This window comes from Astatotilapia calliptera, chromosome 7, assembly GCF_900246225.1.
Source record: "Astatotilapia calliptera chromosome 7, fAstCal1.2, whole genome shotgun sequence".
Lineage (NCBI taxonomy): Eukaryota > Metazoa > Chordata > Actinopteri > Cichliformes > Cichlidae > Astatotilapia > Astatotilapia calliptera.
The window spans coordinates 14086010-14099021 of NC_039308.1; the positions used below are offsets into that span (position 1 = coordinate 14086010).

The 13012-nt window shown below is 43.8% G+C and overlaps 1 protein-coding gene across 5 annotated transcripts in view; it reads right to left on the reverse strand.

Annotated features, from left to right (window-relative positions):
- Positions 1 to 1856: 1856 nt before the first annotated feature.
- LOC113025474 (transcription factor TFIIIB component B'' homolog) overlaps positions 1857 to 13012 on the reverse strand; it is a 36708-nt gene continuing 25552 nt past the window's right edge. For 4 of the 5 annotated variants that reach the window (XM_026173247.1, XM_026173246.1, XM_026173243.1 and 1 more), the window contains 3 exons: positions 11426 to 11524; positions 4847 to 4934; positions 1857 to 2154 (listed from right to left, as the gene is read on the reverse strand). In XM_026173247.1, the coding sequence (XP_026029032.1) occupies positions 2148 to 2154; positions 4847 to 4934; positions 11426 to 11524 (194 nt within the window). In that variant the 3' untranslated portion in view covers positions 1857 to 2147. Of the gene's footprint in view, positions 2155 to 4846; positions 4935 to 11425; positions 11525 to 13012 lie in introns of those variants that run through there. The other variant, XM_026173248.1, reaches the window with a different exon arrangement.

Consider the following 13012-nt stretch of genomic DNA (forward strand, 5'->3'; position numbering starts at 1 on the left):
TGCCTAATAAATGGATATTTTCATGTTTATCACAGTAACTAAAGATAAGGGGCCAAGGTAAATGGAATCAAAATTAGAGTGGAGGATGTGCGGAAGTGCTTCAGGAAGGTGAACGCACGCAAAGCTACAGGTCCGGACGGGATTCCCGGCCGCGTCCTCAGGTCATGCGCGGCTCAGCTGGCTGGAGTGTTCACCCACATCTTCAACCTTTCCCTCTCTCTGTCTGTAGTCCCAGCCTGCTTCAAAATGGCCACCATCGTCCCTGTACCCAAATCCTCCACCATCTCCTCATTGAACGACTGGCGACCTGTAGCCCTGACCCCCATCGTAAGCAAATGCTTCGAGAAGCTGGTCAGGGACCTCATCTGCTCTGCACTACCCGACTCACTGGACCCTCTACAGTTCGCATACCGCCACAACAGGTCCACTGATGATGCAATAGCCCTGACACTACACACTGCCCTGTCACACCTGGAGAAGAGAGACACGTATGTGAGAATGCTGTTTGTAGATTACAGCTCAGCATTCAATACCATCGTTCCCTCGAAGCTGGACAGGAAACTGCAGGATCTAGGACTGAGCAGCTCCCTCTGCAGCTGGATCCTTAGCTTCCTGTCTGACAGACACCAGGTGGTCAGACTGGGCAGCATCACCTCATCCCCCATCACACTGAACACTGGTGCTCCACAGGGGTGTGTACTGAGCCCTCTCCTGTACTCACTCTACACCTACGACTGCACAGCCACTAACAGCTCCAACATCATTGTGAAGTTTGCGGACGACACTACAGTGGTGGGTCTTATCACCAACGGTGATGAGACGGCTTACAGGGAGGAGGTCAGCGCCCTGACCCACTGGTGTCAAGACAACCATCTCACCCTCAACGTCGCAAAGACAAAGGAGTTGATAGTGGACTTCCGGAGGTGCAGAGAAGTACACACCCCCATCACCATCAACGGCGCTGCTGTGGAGAGAGTGAGCAGCTTCCGGTTCCTTGGCGTACACCTGGCTGAGGATCTTACGTGGTCAGTACACACAAACAAAACAGTGAAGAAGGCGCAGCAGCGCCTCTTCTTTCTCAGGAGACTGAAAAGATTCGGCATGAGCCCCCGCATCCTCAGGACCTTCTATCGCTGTGCCATTGAGAGCATCCTCACTGGATGCATCACCACCTGGTATGGCAACAGCACCGCCTACAACTGCAAAGCTCTCCAGCGAGTAGTGCGGTGCTCTGAACGGATAATTGGAGGTGAGCTTCCCTCCCTCCAAGACATCTACAGGAAGCGGTGCCTGAGGAAAGCGGGGAGGATCATCAAGGACTCCAGTCACCCCAGCCATAAACTGTTCAGACTGCTTCCATCAGGAAGGAGGTTCTGCAGCATCCGGTCCCATACCAGCAGACTGAGAGACAGCTTCTTCCACCAGGCCATCAGACTGCTGAACACGTCATAGACACCTCAGCTTCACTACTGGAACTTCAACATTATGCACTCCACACTGTATATAAATGCCACTTGTTTTGCACATATTCAACTCTGTATATTTTATATATTTTATTATTATTATTATTATTATTATTATTATTATTATTATTATTATTATTATTATTTTATTTTATTTTTTTACTATTTAATTTGTAAAAATGTGTATACACACACACACACACACACACACGTAGAAAAATATTTAGTATACACATCCAGAAATGCATACACTATTATATATTGTACATATATTTATTAGTTTCAGGTTGGCCATTCTTGTATTTTGCTCGTTTGTGTTGTTGTGTTTGCACATCTCTGTTGCTTGTGGGGCTCGCACACAAGAATTTCACTCGCATGTGCTGTGCCAGTGTGCCTGCACATGTGATGTGACAATAAAAAGTGATTTGATTTGATTTGATTTGGAATCTCATTATATCACTTTGACTCCAAAGATTGCTAGCTATTGTTGTTGGATAAACAGTTTGGATTCATTCAGGAGTAGCATGAAAAAGTAAGCACAGTTGAGTAATTCTGGTGACCTTCCAAATCATGAAAGACCACCAATTATCATGTCCTTCTCCAACTCCTTGACCGGGCAAGGTAACCAGAATTGGGCTGCTGAGAAGTGTGTTTCGCTCTTTCCCAGTGTACTTGGCAGGGTGATCAATAACTGTAAAAAATGGGACAACACAAAAAAAAGAATCAATCAAAGAAAACAAAACAGTTGCCATCTAATGCACCTTATCTCTGTTGGGTAATATAGGTGTCTGGATGATAAATTGACATGAAAAATCATCCTCCCTCTCCCTCACCCATTAATATTTCCATTATGTACCAAAGCATCACACCCTCTTGGCAGCTGAAGTGATTTCAACAAATGGGTCTTGAAACCACAACTCCAACTGCAAGTTTCTTATCAGATGATCTGCTGGTATGAGGATATGGTTGCTTCACTTACAAGAATAAGCGCAGGTTATTTGCTAGATTACTGTCACAAGGATGTCAGTTTGTCTTGTTTTCCAAGTAAGTCCAAGTGGTTTTTTTTTGTGGTTTTTTTTGTGTGTGTGTGTTTGTCTGTTACATTTTTGGTATAGTTTGTGTGCATGTCATTCTGTTTGTAAGAACGACAGCTCAAAAAGATTTGAACGAATTCTGATCAAACTGATCAAACTTTAAAGGGGTGCAGCGTGGGGTCCGGTTAACAAGCCATTAAAATTTCTACTACATCCACCGAGTTCTTTTAGGTTAACTTGTTGTGTATTTTCAACGCAATGCACAAATTTGCACACAAATCACTAAAGTTGTATATTTGTATTATTGTGATCGTAATGCAGTACAGGTCTCTAAAGTTGTACATTTTGATGAAAAATGACAATAACTTTTCATATTAAAAAGAACATGTTGCCATGGGGTACTTTTTGAGTATAGTTGAAAATTTTTTAATTTTTATGTACATTGCAGTAACAGGTTATAACCACTTAAAAACGTAGCAATTTGAGGGCATGTGCAGTGTTCCTGAATATCTATTTTTCGGGAAAACAAAAATAAACTTATGTTCAAATGTTTCTCATTTAATATGTATTACAAAAATCCAAATTAATTCTTTTAAACAATGACATGAATGTTACATATTTACGATACGCCACAAAATAAGTTAAAGAAATAATAATTCTGCTCAAGTATATTAAAATGGGTTTCAGTGGTGCAAATAAAAAATGCCTGCACTTTGCACATGTTTATACTTTATATAAAGTATCTTTGAAAGAACAAAGAAGAATAGATTAATATATAGAAAATACCATTCTTTTTTGTGTTTTGTTATTTTAAAAAGATACATCTACCTTATACGTCTATTACCTAACTGATTAAATTGTTATGCAACCTCATTAGGTGCAGAATATTTCAGAATTGCAGAATTTGTCTTTGGCCATTTAAAGGCCTCGAGTCCAAAATTGTATTATTTTTTGAGATGTGAGTTTATTTCATAACCTCTCTGCCAAGCATCTTTCTCTTAATGCAAAGTTGGAAATCTGTCAGGTAGTTTTATATTCTCTATCCCACAGCTATGCATGCAGTGTAACAGTCTGACTCACTATGGAATTCTGTTAAAAGAAACACAGTTGAACCACAAACACAAAGTATCTGAAAACTAAACAAAGCCAGCACTGTGAAAGCCTGTCTAGTTGTCTTCTCCGGTTGTTACCTCGCATATATCAACTATCAAACTGTAAAACCTGTTCTCTGAGACATCTTTTGACTGATCTCTGGCCTTAGCTCTGTACACAAATCACCACACTCCTGAACACAGTATGTTCCTTTTGACAAGGTCTATTATGTGCACACTTGAACTTGTAAGTTTTGTTTGCTAAGAAGTTAAATTATCAGCTAGTGTTTGAAAAACAGTCCAGATTACAAAAGACAATGCTTGTATAACTTTAAGAGGTAATCATCTTGCTTAAGCCTGACCTGCATTTCTGTGTTAATTCCTGTCCCTGCTGACGTCGACGAGCGCACGAAAGACCCAATTGTGACCTGTATGCCACTGAATTTTTGCACGCTTTGTCTATGTGCATGTTTGCTGTAAGCTTCAGTACAGTATGAAAATCACACCTTTCATTTTAATTATTCTTACAGTAATATATTATTCCCAACTCGAAGAGTTCAAGAAATCCAAGACAGTTGCCAATCTTCCCAGGAGCAGACATCCCAGCAAATTCACCGCAAGGTCAGACTGTGCAATGCTCAGAACACAAGAGCTACATCTCAGGCTCTACAGGCCTCAGTTAGCATGTTAAATGTTTACGTTAATGACAGTAAAGTGAGACAAAGACTTGTTTGGAAACTTTCTTCTCGTGCATTGCATTTAACCAAAGCGCAGTACAGCTGGAACAATGTCCTTTAGAAAGATGACAGAGAAAGACACAATTGTGGCCTGCTATACACAACTTTGTGCATGCTTTTTATATGACAGAGAATAAACTTGACACTCAAATAGGTTTAATGTGCAACTTGTGACTGTAAGTTTCCACTTACAGTTAGGTATATTGTTAGCTATATTGTAGCCACATCTGCCCCACAAAATATACCTAAGTCCTGGGCCTTGCCTACGGAAAACTTACCACGGTCATAACAAATATTAATTGCAAAGTGTAATGTTTCATTGCTGGTTTCATTGTAGTTACGAGGTAAGCTGTGCTGGAATGTCATAATACAACAAGTGATTATGCGTGTGGTGGTGAGCATTAGGAGTGGATTTACTATTTAATATGACTGAAGAGAAAGCAAATCCTGCTGGCAAATACATACAGGTGTATTTGGCAGGCTTTAAAAAGACTGCACGCACAGAGGTGTAGAAAACCTACCTTTCCTTGTAGTATGTAGAGAGCAAAGAGCTGATATCAGTAGATAAATCTGGAACCTCAGTTTGCTTTCTGGGCGAGGAGGGTGTCGCTGAAAATATTGAAGAAAGAAAAAAAATGGAAGGAACAAAGGAAACAATCATTTGAAATTTTTCAGTTGTAAAACTCTTGGCTGATTATCTTAACTCAATTTCTTACTGGAGATGTTTCAAACTGATAAGTAGTCAACTAGAAGGAATTAAAAGACTGAACAGCATTTTCTTTTTCCTTTTAGAGACATTTTCTTTCTGTGTGACTTGTTTTAGTGATAGGGACGTAGTTTCGAAGAGAATATTTTGTTATTTAAACACACCCGTATTTAAGGTGCTTCATTTATAACATGTTGTCATTTGGTCTGACTGACATGTTTGTCAGCAGGTGTCTGAGATAATGCAGCTATTCACGTCAACAGTATCTGGTTTGTTCTTTTGTGTCATTGTTCCGTAGTATTATTTGTCTTTTACATCCTGCTATTTACTCAAACTCGTTTGTCAAGGTGTTTCTCCAGCTTTTTACAGATGAAGACTGTCTGAATTCCTGTTATGGAGAGACAGACAAAAAAAACTGTTCCCTAGTGCGTACTCTACAGCACATCTCCCTTCTGATTGAGGAAAATAGTGTTTCCCTGGTAATTCGACATGATCTGTAAATCACTTAAAAAAATCACTGGGTTTACACAGGTTGCGTAGTCTCATCGGTCCTTATACCCTTTTAAATCGATCACACTTCTTCTATTTTAGGCAGCCATGTGATCCACCTAATTATGTGTCTGTATATAAAAGATAGAAGTAATCTCACAGTCTGTAAAATGAAGTCAAAGTCTCTTAAACGTGCATGCTTTCTAATTACCAGCACAGGGCGACTTCTCTGGTTGCAAAAAAGAGATGAATGAATAGATTTCTATGTGTAAATGATTCTCTTCTTACTTGATTTAAATCCATTAACACCTTTTATAGTCACAGTCTTATTCAATATAGTATGATCATTTTGTAAATCCCAAAAGGTTGATTAGTTCATCTGGAGAAAGTGTTTTCAGTGGGAGAAACGTATTGTCACTCATCCAAGTGACCAAACTTATAAAGAGTACATTGCACAATGACTGAAACTAGCACCACCGAATGAACAATGTGCTGGGAGGTCAGTTCCTTGATGCAAATTCCTATGACCATTGATTAACAACTACTGATCGAAGTCCATTGATCAAAGACCATTGATCAATGGCCATGAGTACCATTCACAGAGACATTGCTACTAGGAGTGGGTTTCAATAATCTATTTATTGATTAAAATTGATTTTAGCTTTAATAAAGCGATATTGATTCATTAAAATCCTGCATCGATTTTTAAATATACATGTATTTTGCCATAAACAGAAGAATCTCAGGTTAAAGCTCAGAAAACTATTTCAAACACCATCAAACAGCTAAAACAGCAAAACAGAACAGGTAAATGGATTCTGCAAAAAGAGGTAGACACAAAGCGCGGACCCGCCGACGCATCAGAATCAGTGAGATGTCAGCTTTCTCACCCTATGTGCCTTCAAGTGAAATGGACGCGGACACACGCCGTCGGGTCTGAAAGCCGACAGCTCACAGCATTTAGTTGTTTAAGAAGAGGGGAAGTTTTAGGAGTGACAGCGGTGTTTTGAGAAGTGAGAGATTTGCAACGTTTAGTGCAAATCTTGTGTAGTTAGTGTGTAGTATAGTCAATAGTTTTGTTGTGTGTGTGTCAGGGTTTTCGGGAAGAGCCGTGCTGCTCTCTGGCAAGAAGCACCATGCCCTCCCTTTGTTTTAAATGCACTTTACAACAACACGCAGCAACACTACATATGAGTGGGCGGGGCCTCCCTGCTACTGCAGATAAGGAGGTGGTCTGCTTTCCTCCACCCCAGAGAGAAGGGTTGCATCTCCTGGATCCGGGTACGGTTTGCCCCTCTGGGGGCAGGGGTACCCGGAGGACCCCAAAGCGCTTTACACTATATTCAGTCATTCACCCATTCACACACTGATGATGGCAAGCTACATTGTAGCCACAGCTGCCCTGGGGCGCACTTAAAGGTGAAATGTAGCGGGAAAATCAAAAGTAATCAAAAATGGACAATTATACCCTGGACCCCAGAGGGTTAAACTTTTTTTTTAGTAACGCAATAGTTACTTTTCTAGTAATTAATTACTTTTAGAATCTAGTAACTCAGTTACTAACTCAGTTACTTTTTTTGAAGAAGTAACTAGTAACTATAATAAATTACTTTTTCAAAGTAACTTGCCCAACACTGCTTATTACCCACCAGTCTACTGTTGTGTACAGTGCTGTTGGCCGCTGGTTTTTTAAATGACTTCAGACATGAAAGCCTAAGAAATGTAAACTTTTTAAAATTACCACAAATCTATGGAGCCCCACAAGGGACTCCATAGATTGCGTGGTACCAATAGGGTACCACGCATGCGCAAATCTTACGTCACTTTCTCTCTTTGCCACCATTACATCAGTTAGAGAAAGGAACTTTTAATGCTTCACCATACCAAGACATTTGGAAAACTTCATGCTCCCAACTTTATGGGAGCAGTTTGGGGATGGCTCCTTCTTGTTCCAACATGACTGCGCACCAGTGCACAAAGAAAGGTTATAGCTGGAAAAGGGTGGACTGATATTATAATAAACCCTATGGATTAAGAATCATATTCATATGCGTGTAATGACAGACAAGTGAATACTTTTGACAATATAGTGTAGGTGTTATATGCCAGTGGCATTTGGCTTGGGCTGAGCTACTAAGCTTATTTGTTTTGCATCACTCTTATGCAACATCATTGTTTTTTAACCTCAAACAACCCTCTGAATATGCTCTTCACAAATAGTAGCGAACCAAAGTCAGAAATAGATCAGATTGGAGTGGATCCTCAACTCTAGCCAGTCGCAACAAAAATATCAACGCTAGCGATATTAGAGACAAATATTTCACCTGTAAGTTGGCAACAAACCAAACACTGGTAAGGAACAGTGCATACTTAATTCATACATCAGGGTGTAGAAATATAAGTCTAAATGCTTATGGAGTTCAGCATCTGAGGATGTGCAACCAGGTAATACCAGATCAGGCTACTGCTAAATTCCTCTTATGCCATGTGGTCAAACAGATTCAGTAAATGTAGCTTCAATCTGTTTTTGATATTAAGTCAAAGTGAAAAAGTCTGTTTTAAAGTCCATCCATCCATCCATCCATCCATCCATCCATCCATCCATCCATCTTCATCCGCTTTATCCGAGCCTGGGTTGCGGGGGCAGCAGCCTAAGCAAAGAGGCCCAGACCTCCCTCTCCCCAGCCACCTCCTCCAGCTTATCCGGGGGAACACCCAGGCGTTCCCAGGCCAGTCAAGAGATATAATCTCTCCAACGTGTCCTGGGTCTGCCCCGGGGCCTCCTCCCGGTGGGACATGCCTGGAACACCTCACCCAGGAGGCGCCCAGGGGGCATCCTTGTCAGATTCCCGAACCACCTCAGCTGGCTCCTTTCGATGTGGAGCAGCAGCGGCTCTACTCTGAGCCCCTCCCGGATGGCCGAACTTCTCACCCTATCTCTAAGGGAGAGGCCAGCCACCCTTTGGAGGAAGCTCATTTCTGCCGCTTGTATCTGCGATCTCGTTCTTTCGGTCACTACCCACAGCTCGTGGCCATAGGTGAGGGTAGGGACGTAGATCGACCGGTAAGTTGAGAGCTTCGCTTTTACACTCAGCTCCCTCTTCACCACAACGGACCGGTGCAGCGTCCGCATTACTGCAGCTGCAGCCCCAATCCGTCTGTCGATCTCCGGCTCCCTTCTCCCATCACTCGCGAACAAGACCCCGAGATACTTGAACTCCTCCACTTGGGGCAGGAACTCATCCCCGACCCGGAGTGGGCACTCCACCCTTTTCCGGCTGAGAACCATGGCCTCAGATTTGGAGGTGCTGATCCTCATTCCCGCTGCTTCACACTCGGCTGCGAACCGTTCCAGTCCGAGCTGGAGGCCCTCACCCGATGAAGCCAACAGAACCACATCATCCGCAAAAATCAGAGATGAGATTCTGAGGCCACCAAAGCGAAAGCCCTCCGCCACTTGGCTGCGCCTAGAAATCCTGTCCATAAAAATTATGAACAGAACTGGAGACAAAGGGCAGCCCTGGCGGAGACCATCACCCACCGGGAACAAGTCCGACCTATTGCTGTATTGCTGGCAATGCGAACCAAGCTCTTGCAATGGTTGTATAGCGATCGAATGGCCCGTAGCAATGGGCCAGACACCCCATACTCCCGCAACACCTCCCACAGGACAACCCGAGGGACACGGTCGAATGCCTTCTCCAAGTCCACAAAACACATGTAGACTGGTTAGGCAAACTCCCATGCACCCTCAAGTATCCTCGAGAGGATAAAGAGCTGGTCCAGTGTTCCGCGACCAGGACGAAAACCGCATTGTTCCTCCTGTATCCGAGGTTCGTCTAGCGGATGAACTCTCCTTTCCAGAACCCTGGCATAGACTTTCCCAGGGAGGCTGAAGAGTGTGATCCCCCTGTAGTTGGAACACACCCTCCGGTCCCCCTTCTTAAAGATGGGGACCACCACCCCGGTCTGCCAGTCCACAGGTACTGCCCTTGATCTCCAAGCAACATTGCAGAGGCATGTCAACCAGGACAGCCCTACAACGTCCAGAGCCTTCAGGAACTCAGGCGGACCTCATCAACACCAGGGGCTCTGCCACCAAGGAGTTGTTTAACTGCCTCAGTGACCTCACCCCCAGAAATTGGCAGGTCATTCCCCTCATCCCCAGACTCTGCTTCCTCCTCAGAAGACGTGTCAGTGGGATTAAGGAGGTCCTCGAAGTATTCCTTCCACCGCCTGACAATTTTCTCAGTCGACGTCAGCAGCGCTCCGCCAGCACTATACACAGTGCAGGTAGAGCACCGCTTTCCCCTCCTGAGACGCCTGACGGTTTGCCAGAATCTCTTCGAGGCAGTCCGAAAGTCTGTTTCCATGGCCTCTCCGAACTCCTCCCACACCCGAGTTTTTGCTTCAGCCACTGCCCGAGCCGCATTCCTCTTGGCCTGTCGATACCTGTCGGCTGCCTCCGGAGTCCCACAGGCTAACCAAGCCCGATAGGGCTCCTTCTTCATCCTGGTGGCTCCCTTCACCTCTGGTGTCCACCATTTGGTTCGGGGATTACCACCACGGCAGGCACCAACCACCTTGCGGCCGCAGCTCAATGCAGCAACTTCGGCAATGGAGATGCTGAACATGGTCCATTCGGACTCAATGTCCCCAGTCTCCCTCGGAATACTGTTGAAGCTCTGCCGAAGTTGTCGCGGACTGGGGCGTCTGCTAGACGTTCCCAGCACACCCTCACTACGTGTTTAGGTGCACCAGGTCTGTCCAGCGTCCTCCCCCGCCACCTGATCCAACTCACCACCAGGTGGTGATCAGTTGACAGCTCAACCCCTCTCTTTACCCGAGTGTCCAGAACATATGGTCGCAGGTCTGGTGATACGATTACAAAATCGTTCATCGACCTACGGCCTAGAGCGTCCTGGTGCCACGTGCACTTATGGACACGCTTATGTTCGAACAGGGTGTTCGTTATGGCCAAACTGTGATTAGCACAGAAGTCCAATAACAAAGCACCGCTCAGGTTCAGATCAGGGAGGCCGTTCCTCCCAATCACGCCCCTCCAGGTCTCGCTGTCGTTACCCACGTGAGCATTGAAGTCTCCCAGCAGGACAACAGAGTCTCCAGGTGGAGCACCTTCCAGCACCCCCCCCCCCCCCGGGACTCTAAGAAGGCTGGGTACTCCGAACTGCCACTCAGCGCATAAGCGCAGATGACTGTCGGGACCCGTTCCCCGACCCTAAGGCACAGGGAACAAACCCTCTCATCCACCGAGAAAAACCCCAACGTACCGGCAGCAAGCCGAGGGGATATTAGAATACCCACCCCAGCCCGCCGCCTCTCACCAGGGGCAACTCCAGACTGAAACAGAGTCCAGCCCCTCTCCAGGAGACTGATTCCAGAGCCCAAGCCATGCGTAGAGGTGAGCCCGACTATATCTAGCCGGTACCTCTCAACCTCACGCACTAACTCAGGCTCCTTCCCCACCAGAGAGGTGACATTCGATGTCCCTATTGCCAGTCTTGGCAGCCGGGGGTCAGTCCGCCAGGGCCTCCGCTCCTGGCCGCCACCCGGCACACAATGCACCCGACCCCTATGGCGCCTCCTGCGGGTGGTGGGCCTGCGGGAGGATGCGCCCATGTCTCCTCTTCGGGTTGTTTTAAAGTCAATTTAAAATAAACATCCAATGATAAAAAATTAAAGCTGTCAGATGTAGAAATTAAAATCAGTTACTTTTTTGTTGTTGTTGTTTAACCAGGAAGTGAAACACTTGAGAATGAGACTGTCCTTGGCCAAGTCAGGCAAACCAAATGACTGGTAAGATAGTTTAAGATTTTAGTTGAACACCATCTCTGGGGCTGTGGCATAAGCTGGCATCACTCAGTCATTGCGCATGTTACTCTACCTATTTCATGGTATAGAGATCCCTGCTTCGTCATTACTGATTTCCTGGAGCTCGGCATTTGTATCTTCATGAGGTTGTCACAGCACTGTTTCCAATGGCCTGCAAAAATAATAATACAAATATTATACAATTATGTAGCAGATGAATAGAAAAGAATTCAATCCAAAATTGACATCAGCAATTATCTTGTCAAATTATTTTGAAATTAGCTGGCAAGCATGTTTGTTATTGCCCTGAATGGGTGTTTAAAAGCATATCAGTAGTATAATTGTTTGCATTGGCTAAAAAGCAATATTTCAGTATTGACCAATATTAAACCAGATTTACATTGTACAGTAATTTCAGTATTCTTGAGCATTGAAAGACATTCTCATCTGATGACACGGTCTTGATTTACCTGCTGGACAAGAGGCAGCGCAGACTGAAGCCACTAAAAAAACAAAAACTCTTAAAACTGCAAGGCATCATCAATCAAGCTTATCTAGACAAAGAGGCCTTTTTTTCATGACGGTGTTGCACTCAGATTTGGCTTGTGTGCACACTGTCTGTGTGCAATTCGAATTAAATAAGCTTATGCTTATTTTCCCTATTTAACATTATTTATTATGTTCATGATTGTTTAACATAATAATATGTAATTTAATCACAATTACATATTAGATGTACAAGGTGCTCTGTCATTGCATCTTTTTTTTGCACGTTGCAGCCCACATGATGGTTCTCTGAATACTTTCTTTCAAAACTCGATAAAATTTATAAATAAATCCACACTGACAGATCACTGACAAACAAGAACTCCCTTGTTCACATCAACAAGTGACGTAATGTCACATTCTCCTACTCACAATATCATTGCAGCAACATGTTCTGCAGTTGCCTTATTAAAAGAAGATTACAATGAAGATTAACAGTAATAGCCCTGAGGTATGCAGAATGTATTTTTATTTAGAAACACACCTTTTTTAATGATCATGATTTCTACATGCATGACCTTTCCAAAGAAAGACAGACAGGACTCTCCCTGTGTATGTGGGATTAGTCAAATAAATGTGCTGATGACCCTCCCTGCTTGGTTAATCTGTGAACAAGGCCACATGGACACCTCTAGAAAGAACCCGGGTGACTCCAGGCCTCGTCATTTAATCCAATTAAGCCCTAGACACATCTCATGGAAAATCACCTGATCGCGTGTGGAGTTCAATGTTGCATCTCTGTTTTGGCTTCTAATTATATGCAGAAGAATTTAGTTGTCTTTTAAGTTTAAATATAGGTTATTGAGTGTACACTGATGGCAGTCTAAAATGAAATAATACAACAAAGTATGTGAACTGTTTGATGCTTCCTCTGTCTACTGATGTGTGAAGAGTCACATACCAAACGGTGTCTATAAACTCAGATAGCGCACTCACTTTGCACGTGAACAAAACCCTTTCAGTTTGACACCAGGAAGAGAGACAAGATAAATCAGAGGGTTATGTCAAGAAGGGCATTTGGTGTAAAATCTATCCCGATTCACCGTGGGCACCCGTTTGGGAAATACCAGCGTAAAGCGTTAAACATCTCACGATGTACAATATTACAAATACA